The sequence below is a fragment of the Neophocaena asiaeorientalis genome, unplaced genomic scaffold (assembly GCF_003031525.2).
Source record: "Neophocaena asiaeorientalis asiaeorientalis breed wild unplaced genomic scaffold, Neophocaena_asiaeorientalis_V1.1 scaffold20, whole genome shotgun sequence".
Taxonomy (NCBI): domain Eukaryota; kingdom Metazoa; phylum Chordata; class Mammalia; order Artiodactyla; family Phocoenidae; genus Neophocaena; species Neophocaena asiaeorientalis.
The window spans coordinates 641,702-654,433 of NW_020173387.1; the positions used below are offsets into that span (position 1 = coordinate 641,702).

The 12,732-nt window shown below is 38.9% G+C and overlaps 1 protein-coding gene across 2 annotated transcripts in view; it reads right to left on the reverse strand.

Annotated features, from left to right (window-relative positions):
• The window catches only part of PDK3 (pyruvate dehydrogenase kinase 3), a 49,058-nt gene that overhangs the window by 6,998 nt on the left and 29,328 nt on the right, over positions 1–12,732 (reverse strand). For both annotated transcript variants that reach the window (XM_024746619.1, XM_024746618.1), the window contains 5 exons: positions 9,595–9,671; positions 8,211–8,312; positions 7,697–7,807; positions 5,443–5,556; positions 4,018–4,157 (listed from right to left, as the gene is read on the reverse strand). In XM_024746619.1, coding sequence (XP_024602387.1) covers positions 4,018–4,157; positions 5,443–5,556; positions 7,697–7,807; positions 8,211–8,312; positions 9,595–9,671 — 544 coding nt within the window. The remainder of the gene's footprint in view (positions 1–4,017; positions 4,158–5,442; positions 5,557–7,696; positions 7,808–8,210; positions 8,313–9,594; positions 9,672–12,732) is intronic.

Sequence of the window (12,732 nt, forward strand, 5' to 3'; positions counted from 1 at the left end):
TTTACCATTCCTACTAAATACTTTCCCAAGGTGGCCACCAATTATGCTATTCGTATAACTGAAATATCAGGCTAACCATTTAAAAATTGCTTTCTGCTAAAATTTGTCTAAGATATTAGAAATGAAGGCTCATACTTAGTAAGCAGTATACAACCTCCTAAACTATTTAAAGTTTTAAGTAGACTTTTTAAAAATTTTTATTTATTTATTTTTGGCTGCATTGGGTCTTTGTTGCTGTGTGTGGGCTTTCTCTAGTTGCGGCAAGTGCAGGCTTCTCATTGCGGTGGTTTCCCTTGTTGTGGAGCACGGGCTCTAGGTGCGCGGCTTCAGTAGCTGTGGCTTGAGGGCTCTAGGGCGCAGGCTCAGTTGTTCTGCGGCATGCGGGATCTTCCCAGACCAGGGCTTGAACCCATGTCCCCTGCATTAGCAGGCGGATTCTTAACCACTGTGCCACCGGGGAAGTCCTAAACAGCCTTTAAAACAATATTCAACAAAGGCCATCTTTTAACAATCCAAATGGACCTTAATGTTTATAAAGACTGCTTACGTGCTACTCAAATAACTCCCCCTACTGGAGCCATAGCTGGAATTAACTGCTCACACTGATGCCCCACATGCTACTTGACTTACATACGGACTGAAAATGGAATCAAGGGAAACTGATCCACGGGTTTCATGCTAATTTAGCTTAATCTCCGCCAGGGATGGTGTGCGTATGTGTCTACACACACCTGTGTGTACACTCACACTCGTGCACAAACTCCTCTAGATTTCATCATCTGAGGTGAGTGACCAGTCCGGCAATATTGCACAGAGGTCCATCACAATACTTCCGTAGAAGAGAATAAACATCAATATAGATAGCCTTTATATCATTCATCAGAAAAGACCAATGCTACTATAAAGGTACAGAATCACAAAGCTATATAAACTCTATTTGCATACAAATACCTTTCTGTTGCACTATGTTAGGAATCAAGGTTTTCAGAGTAAGAGGAAATATGTACAATTAAAATATAATAGCGAGGGACTTCCCTGGTGACGCAGTGGTTAAGAATCCGCCTGCCAATGCAGAGGACACGGGTTCGAGTCCTGGTCCGCGAAGATCCCACGTGCCGCGGAGCAACTAAGCCCGTGCGACACAACTACTGAGCCCACGTGCCACAACTACTGAAGCTTGAGCGCCTAGGGCCTCTGCTCCACAACAAGAGAAGCCACTGCAATGAGAAGCCCATGCACCGTAACAAAGAGTAGCCCCTGCTTGCCGCAACTAGAGAAAGCCCGCGTGCAGCAACGAAGACCCAACACAGCGAAAAATAAATAAATAATTTAAAAATGAAAAAATAAAATATTAGCGAGAAACATTACAATGTTAAAATCGAATAAAAATATCAATATGATCTTAAAAAAGATATGTATTTTATAGTTCTGCCCAGAAAAGGGGACTAGAAAAGGTATAATGTACACCTCCAACACCCAGATTAGGGTCTCTAATACCCATTAAAAGGAAACAGGAGTCCTTGAGGAAAATGGTTGATTCTAGGCAAAGTGTAAGATAAGCCTAGGACATCATCTTGGGCCAGAAAGCAAGGAAGCTTTCAAAGATGAATACGGTTTTATCAATGGAACACAAAGGATCTGGCTCAAAATAGCTTCCAATGGCCAAAGGTGTGCCAGTTTTAGCATCAAAAAGATGGCCACTACATGCAAGACATAGGTGAACCTCACAGAAAGCCAGACACAAAAAGAGCACACACTATATCTTCCTTTTGTTTTAAGTTCAAGCAGTGAGAGAGTCGGATATAGTGATAGGTGATAGAGTTGGAATAATTGTTACATGGTAAGGAGGGAAAAAGGAGGAGAGTCTGACTAGAAAGCAGCCTTTTCACGTGCTGGAAATATAGGTGTAAAAATTCATTAAGTTATAAACTTAAGATCTGAACACTTTTTATATATACGTTAAATATTGATTGAAACACATCAAAGCAATAAAAACCTACAATATCCATAATAATACTTAAAAAAGACAAAGCCAGAAACTCATTGGTCAAATTTAAGGTGGTTTTTAACTCAACTTCTTACCTTGAAAATTGGTAATTAAAGGGAAAGACTGAAATGCTTATCCTGCCTTGCCAGGAGGAACCGTACTTCAAAAGGTACTTAAATGACCTTAGCTGCTGAGGAAGAACTTTATAGGAGAATGTCAGCTAATAATTGTCAAAGGAATGATACTAACAAAAAAACCCTCATCATTTTATAAACATTAATAAAGTTACTGATTAAGGCCAAAGTTATCAACTGGTGCTAAAAACCATTAGGTGATGGTTGCATGGTGCCGAAATAACATGACAAAATAACAGTACGCAGATTACTTTCTGGTTGAGAAGGGAAAATTAACTATACTATGGAGGGATCAGACAGCCATCACCTGAATTACGGTCAGTCTTAACATTACTAATGGTGGATCAACAAGACATCATGGGTCTCAGAGTGTAATTCTGCAAGAGTATTTATGAAATATTCTAGCAAAAAAATGCTCCACTGAGCCTTTAGATGAACTTCCAGTTTATGGGAGATACAGGGAAAGGGGGACAAATTAAATAAACTTCAAAGACAAAAACAAATCAAGGTGGGACATTTTTGCAGGACAACTGGTATGGTCCAACAACAAAAGATTGTTCTAGATTAAAAACAGCTTGAGACCTACTCAGATGTGTTATGTGGTCTCGGAACTGATTTGTTGTTTGGACAAATCAGGGGAATTTTCACGATGAAAATGTATTGACATGGAAAGGTGGAGATGGTTAAATGAAATAAAACTAGGTTGTACAATAGTATGAAAAGTATGATCTCATTTGGGGAAAAATACACATACATGTATACAAATAGCAAAATATCTGGAAGAACACAGATAAAGCTCTAAGAATGGTAATCTCTGGGTTATGGGAATACAGCGGTTTCTCTCTTTTTCTTTTTTTGCTTTTTTATATTTCCTGATTTTTTACAATGTTCATATACTGCTTTTCTATTAGTAAAAGGTTACTTGAAATTAAACAAATAATCAGAACCTTCACTCTTGCTAGCAGAGTTGGAGCTTAAAGGTAGTCAGAAGAAAAAGAAAATTGGAAACCAAAGAATGGATTATTGTCCTTATTACCACAAAGTAGTGAAACTTGTTATTCTATGATAGATAATTTTCCTCTTTTTCATTTTTTTTATTGCGGTAAATTGTACATAAAATTTACCACCTGGTTAAGATGGTAAAAAAAATGTTTTATTAAGTGTACAGTCCAGTGGCATTAAGTACATTCACAGTGTTGTACCACCATTACCACCATCCATCTCCAGAGCTTTTTCATCTTCCTCCCCTGAAACTCTGTCCTCGTGAAACACTGAATTCGCTCTCCCCCTACTCCCCAGCCCTGGCAACCACAATCCTACTTTCTGTTTCTAGGTGCCTCACGTAAGTGGAATCGTACAATATTTGTCCTTTTGGATCCGGCTTATTTTACTTAGCATAATGACTTCAAGGTTTATCTATATTGTAGCATGTCAGAACTTTATTCCTTTTAAAGGCTGAATACTGTTAGATGGATAAACCACATTTTGTTTACCTTGACTGATAATTTTAACTTCTTTATTTTTCCAGTTTCAACCCACCTACAGACTTCCTCTAAACATTCTTCTGTGAATTCTATGGATGATGACAAATTACAAATTAATTGCTTTTTAAAGAAGATTCATGGCAGGATAAACCCTGCTTACTGCTTTTGATACCTCCACAGGGCAAGGACTCCTAGAGCATCAAGGCCTCTATTGGAATTGCTACTCTGGCTACCCAATTCTTGCTCTCCTTCCTGTCTGGGGTGAAAAAGCTACTCCATTCTTTCTTTAGGGATCACTTTGCTTTTCCAGTGATAAAACCACAAAGATGTGGCTGAAAATATCGATCGTCTGGCTGGTACACACTGGAGAAAAATCAGATACTTTATAATAGAAAGAAAAGTGGTAAATTACTGTTTCGCCTTGTATTTGGAAGCATCCCTGGGTTCACTGCTGGGATTGCTCCAATCGTCAGCTTCAGGTGTGGTCTTGTAATGGCGCCATGCGGACTTATTAAAAACTGGAAGTCTCTCAAATGATTCACTTGAAAGAGCCTAAGGAAAAACAAAAATAGACACCAAAGGTCCATACTCTCATCTTGCTCACATGAAATACTGACCCAAATTTTATTATTTAAAACATTAGAAACCTTATTAATATATATATTTTTAGAGTTATATTAAAATTACAGTCTAAGTAATTTACTTAGACTGATCAGGATGAAATTAAAGCTTTTTTCTATGAAAGTACTGGTTTCATGAAAAACCAGTACTGAAGTACACATGAGCAAAACAAAAACTATTTTAGTTCAGTTAATACTGATGTGAGATATTCAACTGTCTTGACTATATGGTCTTAGACCAAACACTACTGTTCACTGGGCAACTGTTCTCCCAGAGGGCCCTGAAGAAATAGTTTCATACACAGTAGATTTATAAATATAAGCTCATAAAGTGATATCAAATAGCATATCATTTATATGCATTGGCATCTAAGATACACACTCAAAATAACTGGTTATCTTATCGTATAACATATAACACACTAAGCAGCTGTTAAAAGGATGAGCCAGTTCTGTATGAACTGATATGGAAAGATCTCCAAGATATGTTGGAAAGTTAAAAAAAAAGCAAAGTGCTAAAATAATCATTTGTGTGAAAAAAAATCAGATTCCCCCCCATATTTTTATCAATGCAGAATCAACTTCCATGAGGATCCACATGAAACTGGCATCCAAGGTCACCCCTGGGAAAGAGAACCAGGTGGCTCTGGGCCACTGATGGGAGAGACTTAGTTCTCCCTTTTGTAGCTTTAGAATTTTGTACTATGTGCCCATATTACACATTCAGAAAATACCCCAAATATTCTAGAGTTTAGAAGTAAATAAAAGTCTGACTCCACCACTGAATGAGAAAACTTGTTTTACAGAGAACTTTGTTATTCGATCAGACTTTTAGGTAACCATATTATGAGCACTGAATTCTTGCAACTTTGGGAAAGCCGGCAAGTTTCTAAAACAAAAGACTACAAGAATTCAGTTTATGAAAACCTGTCTCCTTTTAGATTAGTCCTTTCAATGGGTATACAATTTTTTAAAAAATCACAACTTAGAATTATGGTTTTAAAAATCAATATTTAAAATTTTACCTCTCCATGTTTCCTATTTTGCTGTATCTGAGCATACAATCAAGGGTAGGACATAACTTGGTTTTCACGTAAAACTGGAGTAAATCCGAGCTGAATATAGGAGATGATATAGTGCTATTCTCCATTAGTTATTAGAACTTATAGCTTTAAAAAGTAAAGATGCCTTCATGTAACAGAAATAAAATGCAGTACCTTCAAATAAATGACAGCATCAGTACCCACGCCTTCCATAGAATAGAGTTTCAGATCTCCTTGAAAATATCTAGCATACAGACGAGAGATTGGCAAGCCATAACCAAATCCAGCCTACCGAGAAAAGAAAATTAACACGGTGAGACAGGCACAAAACGCTAACACATCGAGTCTGAGGACCATCTGCAAGATTAAAATAAATTCTTGCTTCATATTTAAAGCAAATAAATTATTGATCCAAACTTTACAATGATGTATATGCTCATCTATGGCAAACAATCTGTTTTCACCCTGCAAAAATACGTCTCACATGTTTGGAAAAGGACAGAAATACTCCGATTTTGGACTAAGGCTTTTTGAACGTTTTAAAGCAAATTGTTAGCATTGTTAAATCCCAAATCAAGTGGAATTTGAACCAGAAACCAAAGTAAACCACATCATTCCAAAGTTCCACTATGATTTCTTTGCTCAATTAAATTGAGCAGCACGGGAATTGAAATCTAACCGTACCAAGGCTAACACAATGAAAAGAAAACAATCTCCTAAGAGCTACTTCCTAAGGCTCTGGGAACGCTGCAATATTTTGACATGTGGTAGTCCATATACTCTTAGAGACAAGAAAACAATTCCAGTACCCTCCTATACCTCTATGTCATAGAACCTTGACTGTCAGTAACAGGTTGTTGGGGGAAGAAAAAAAAGGTCTCCGATATTGATAGGAATAATTGAGACTAATTTCCAACACTCTGGGGTAGAGGGGAAGGGGCTGTTCCTCAAGCTTCGACCCCTCTGATTAAGTCCACCGACAGGGTGTCAAAGGATCAGTAAGAGTTGTCTGGGAGGACATTTCCGAAAAAGAAATGCGTGTGTCATGGCACAGAGCTGTAACATAATAAGGTGTTTGATGAAGAAGTTAACGTTTCCTAGTAGTACATACCCACACGCCCGCTTAAAAGCTGAGGAGAGTTGACTAACTGGGAGAGATGCTAATGGAAGCATTTCTTCAAATGGAGAGCCACCAGGCACACTGGAAAGAATACAGACATGGCCAGTGCCAGCTTGACGATAATGAGCTCAATGACCTTGGGCAAACCAGTAACCTCATTTCCTCATCTATAAAATGGGAGGTGGGATGCACATCTTTTAGAGCTCTCTCACTTCAATTGCTCAGTGTCATTTAAAAAAAAAGATGACATGACAGCTGTCCTCAAGATGCTATTTTGAGACCTGTAACAGACGATCCATACTCCTTTTAAACAACTGCGGAAGGTTCTAGATTTGCCTGTAGTGTCTTTTTTTTTCTTTTGACATTTATTTAAGTAGGTACCAGAAACTGGTCAAGGCAATGGCCTTCAAATTGATCTTTCAAGAACTTTCTGGAATCCTATGTAAACGACTTCCTCTCCGTTTTCAATATGCAGTGTTAACAAACCCTGTCTAGAATAAATGATGTTAAGTGTTGGATTTTATTCATACATATAAAATATAATCTTACGTGCTTGTCAGTCAGGTACAACTTGAAAATGAAAATTTACACTCTGAACCACTTTGCAGACTGACAGATATGTTGCTGTGCTTAATGACAAAGGGTTCAGTTGTTGTTTGTCAATTAGAAACACTCAGCCGAGGGAAGAAAGTGTGGCCCTACCAGGATCTAAATGCTGCCATGGTAACCAGAGGCTTTCCTCACTTCCTGAAGGTTATTTCCACAGTGAGACAGAAAGGGCTCTGAAAATGCATACGCCACCTATATGTTTCCTGCTTATACAAAAAATTTAATGTGTTCAGAATTTAACACTTTAATTATATAAACAAATTTGGCGGGGGAAGTTCAAAGGCCCTGGGTGATTTGGGCCTCTATGGTATGCAGCGCCAAAGTGCCCAGGGCCAGCTGCAGCCAGACACGCTGTGCTGTTCCCTGCTCACCTGCTATTAAACTTCCACCCCCTCCAAGGGGAGTGCCAGGTGGTAAATGGTGCTCCAGAAGCAGTCTTAACCACAGGGAAATATTTTTTTCTCTGTATTGGGGAGGTAAGTACTCAGCTCTGAGTGTTTCTTAGACACAAATTAGAGAAGAAATCTGAGTCCAAAAGAGTCATAAAGAAAGCAGCAGTGGCATAAAATTCTCCCTCCTTCAAACCATGCGGGAAACATACAAATGCAACAAGGCTAATGCGACAACCCGGGGAAAGAGCCAGCTCTGTCCCTTCTCTAGTGAATGGTCTTTCCTCTAGCAGTGGTTTCAGAGGCTTACCAGCGGCGCGGCTCTCGTAGGCTCCAGGCTAGGTCTCGGAGCAGTTGAATACATGTAGTTAAAAAGACGATCTATTTTTCGTAGTGGGACCCCACCACCTAGGTCACTTATCTGTAATGTACAAAATGTGAAAAGGAAGAAAAACAAGAAGTTATCAATCTATACTTAGTAGGAGGCAAGGAGTTCATTAAATGAAGTACATACTAGATTACTCTAAACCGTGCAAGGACTTGAACCCCCAACGAAATATGGTCCCTTTGTGAACAGTGTAAAACAAAGGAGGCGGGCAAGTGGGGTTAGGCTCCAATACGCTTGGGTTTGAGATCTTGTTCAGCTCCCTAAAAAATGGGGTTCCAATGAAGTTTAAACGAGGTAGCTTAAGCCAAGGATCAAATGCAGTACTTACAAATAAGACACTCAGTTGTCAGTTCTCCTCCCTTCCCTTTGAGTCCTCAATGTTTACACACTATTAAATTAACTGGTAATTCAAGTATACGTACAAATAAAGAGTTACCTTAATGGATAAGTCTTCTTTACCCAGAGTAACAAGGGTTTTAACAGCTGGGTAGCCCTCTTTTCTATCTTCATATAGTTCAACTGTCGCTCTCATTGAGTTCTGAAATCATAGAACCTTTTTTTTTTAGCATGCCACCAACTCACAAACTACAACTTTCAAAGAAGAAACTGGCAAAAGGTTACCGATACACAACATTTCTTTGGTGGGGCAAAGATCAGTTGGATTTATACGGCACTTTTTTCCCCTCTAAAGAGCTTAACTAAACGTGTGTTCAGAACAAGGAAAAATTTCTTGATGCTCTACTTCGTTATTATCTCGTTTTAGTCTCATCCACCATACTAAATGCTTATTTTCCTTTCCTTCCTGTTTTCGATTTTGCTTTAGGGTATTTAAATTATTCAACTCTTAACCAAGAGGGATGTTTTTATCGCGTGTAATGAGGCTGCAGAGGCTCACTGATGTGTGCTTTAAATCCCACTATCAGTCTGCACTTACAGAGCACCCTTCCTCTAAAGAAGGCGGAGAGCCTGAGAGGATTCATGCTGCCCACAAAAATTAATCATTTGGCTGGAAAAAAAAAAAGTAGGAGTAATGTCAGGTGAAAAGAAATTCTGAAAAAGCCACAGCTGTTGCAGAGCAAGTTCACAACTGAATGCCCATCTCAACCTTAAGTGTCACATCAGTAACATAATTTTGGGAAGCAAATCAGCATAACTGATTTTTCAGGTGTTTGGTTTAGGGTTTTACACGCTGGAAGAAATGAAATTTTAGCTCAAATGCCTTGTGCCTGTAATCCTGCTACTTACATGCCATTAGCTACTGGTTAATAAAAGCAACAGCTTAAGGTATAGACAGTCTTTTTTCTTTTGGTCCAGCCCTTCCACATCTTTGCCCCCTGCCTCTGTCAGATCTTCTGAATTTTCTAAACTGACTCAAATGTGTAAAAGTGTTAACGTATCTTTCAGGACTGGAACAACTGATAATGCACCGACATGGTTAATGTTCAGAAACATAAAGATGCATAAACATGTTTTTATTTTGATCTGACTACCACCAATAAAGCCTTTGCCAGATCTGGAAACTAAAAAGCATCTCTAAGCTCGTATCTGAAGAAAAAAACAGTATGGATTTTACATAAAGCCACTGAAGCACAATTAAGCTTCAAAATCAATATGTACTAATATTCATGAAGACTATACTATATACAGCAAATTTTCACCTCAGAGTGTACAAATTATAAAACCCACAGGGCATCAGAAATAGAATTTTTTAAATGGTTATGCAAAACCTTTTTCTTATGCTAATCTGATGAATCCATTATGCCCTGAATCAAAGTAATTTAAAATGAAGATCTCTTTCCATGTTTTTAAATTCCACTTACCTTGAACAACTCAAATAGCATGTGAAACAGATGTGAGGGCACATAAACTACCTGAATAGGTTTGTCTGGAGCTTTGGCTGAAAACAGAGACAAAACCGTCAATGAGTAAGGATCAAAACTAGAAGAAAGTCAAGAATGTTCTTTGCATCCTTTCTTCCAAGTACATAAAAAAAGAACTCTACAAAAGGCCAACGTAGGCTTCCAACTCTAAAGGCAGGGCTGAGCAAAAGCATGTGCTTTGAAGTCCAACAAACTTGGGGTGAAATCCAGTTCCTTCACTTACCAGCTATGTGACCTCAGGCAAATTTCTCTCTTTGGAACTTAGTTGAGCAAAACTGGAATATCATCACCTACGTCCTAATGTTCAGAGCATTACAGAAGGCCATGCAAATATCCCTTGGTGTTTCTCAAAATGGGGGACACCCTCCACCACCACCACTGACCCCAGTGGTCAGCCAGGGGAATGTGAAGCCACAGAGGTAGAGGGGTACATCCTCTTGGAGACTTGGACTAAACAGTAATGTTAAGTTCTGTTAAATTATGACAAACAAGGCATACTACTCGCAGCTAGCAGACCAACTCCCAGAGACCTACAGTCCTTTCTCCTTGTGTCAGGGATCTTCTGAGGAAAATCCGAGAAACCCAGAATCCCAGAGTAGGATACAGAGTAGATAATAGAAAATTTAGGCTTTCCTCCTCCTCGTGACCTGAAATCATTAAGAGACCAAAACTACGTAAGCTTTCTCAAGTAGAACACCCATGTTATGATTTCAACCTAACTACTTCCTCTAATAAAGTGAGTAATTGATAGTAATATAAAGGAGAGCAATCATTTGTCTGCTTCTTAGCAGTTTACAAAGAGCTTGCACATACATTACCCAAATGAACTCTCATGACAATACTGTGTGGCTCATAGGGTGGGTGGCTGGGGACACAGGCTTTGCTGAGGTTATGCGACTCGCCTGCCATAATGGAGGAGGCCTGGAACTGGACACCTGAACTAAGAGTTTTTGATTCTAAATCTTGAACCTTTTGATGATCAGTTATTTTTTAAACTATTAAGTACTATATACAGCAATATCCCCTTGTCCATGGTTTCGCTTTCTGCAGTTTCTGTTACCCGTGGTCAAACGAGGTTCGAAAATATTAAATGGCAACTTCTAGAAACAAACAATTCATAAGTTCTGAGTGGTGTGATGAAATCTCATGCCTTCCTGATCCATCCTGCTCAGGACGTCAATCATCCCTTTGTCCAACAGATCCCGCCCATTAGACACTTAGTAGCCACCTTGGTTATCAGATCACTGTCCCAGTATTGTAGTGCCTATGTTCAAGTGACACTTATTTTATTTAATAGTGGCCCCAAAGTGCAAGAAGAGTGACGCCGGCAATCAAAACTACAGTGAGGTATCACACCGGTCAGAATGGCCATCATCAAAAAACCTACGACAATAGATGCTAGAGTGGGTGTGGAGAAAAGGGAACCCTCATGCACTATTGGTGGGAATGTAAACTGGTACAGCCACTATGGAGAACAGTATGGAGGTTCCTTAAAAAACTAAAAATAGAGCTACCATATGGTCCTGCAATCCCACTCCTGGGCATATATCCTGCGAAAACCATAATTCGAGAGACACATGCACCCCAATGTTCACTGCAGCGCTATTTACAATAACCAAGACATGGAAGCAACCTAATGTCCATCGACAGAGGAATGGATAAAGAAAGCATAGTGTATATATATACAATTGAACATTACTCAGCCATAAGAAAGAATGAAATAAAGCCATTTGCAGCTACATGGATGGACCTAGAGGTTATCAAACTAAGTGAAGTCAGACAGAACAAAGACAAATACCATATGATATCACTTATATGTGGAATCTAAAATACGATACTAATCAACATACCTACGAAACAAAAACAGACTCACAGATATAGAGAACAGACTTGTGGTTGCCAAGGGGGAGGAGGGGTAGGAAGGGAAGGAATGGGAGTTTGAGACTAGCAGATGTAAACTATTATATATAGGATGGATAAACAACAAGGTCCTGCTGTATAGCACAGAGAACTATATTCAATATCTTGTGATAAACCATAATGAAAAAGAATGTCTATATATGTATAACTGAATCACTTTCTGTACAGCAGAAATTAACACATTATAAATCAACTATATTCAATAAAAAATATTAAAGCTAAAGAAGTTTTTGACTTGTATTATCAGTTCCTATGGATTCTCAGCACGTGAAATTCTATTTTATCTAATATTACATATTGCTTCATATATATACATGTACAACGATCAATTTGCTGTACACTTGAAACTAACACATTATATGTCAACCATATTTCAACAAAAATTAAAAAAATAAAGTGGGTTCCCTGTAGAAAAGATAAAAAAGGTGAACACTGATTGTGCTGGTAACATAACCAGGTAAATATTGCTCACTGCAGATCAGCCACAGGAATAGACCAGGGTGACATTTCTTTCCCTATGAGTCCAATGTGTCATGAGTCATGTGTCACTTGAAGGAGAATATTACCAGCCTTAAGGTGAAATGGATTCACTTTATCCACCTCCAACTGCTCAAAATCATGTTACCTTTTAAGGTTGCCGAATATTTGGACCATGTCTTTCTGATACTCCTCTTCTTGGGTAACTGGACAAGAGACATATGCTTTCCCTGCCACATCACTGAGATCTTCCAGCCTCTTTTCTATTGCATGGGATCCATTCCATTCTTTAAGATTTTTCAAATTAGAATCAACTGCTTTCCAAACACGCTGCACAGCCATCATCCTCAAATTGTTTTTGATTGAAGTTCTAGAATATTTTTTGCTATTTCTTATACCCACATTATACACACCATTAGGTCAGTCACGTAAACTACCTCAGAAAGCTATGCATGGGAAATACATTTCTCAGTCCTTATACCTCTGATTCACTTGATTGGAGGTTTCACCAGGTACAGAATTTGGATTTGAAATCAATTTCTTTCAGCATTTAGAAAGGCAGGGGGAGGGACTTCCCTGGTGGCGCAGCGGTTAAGGATCCGGCTACCAATGCAGGGGACACGGGTTCGAGCCCTGGTCCGGGAGGATCCCACATGCCACAGAGCGACTGAGCCTGTGCTC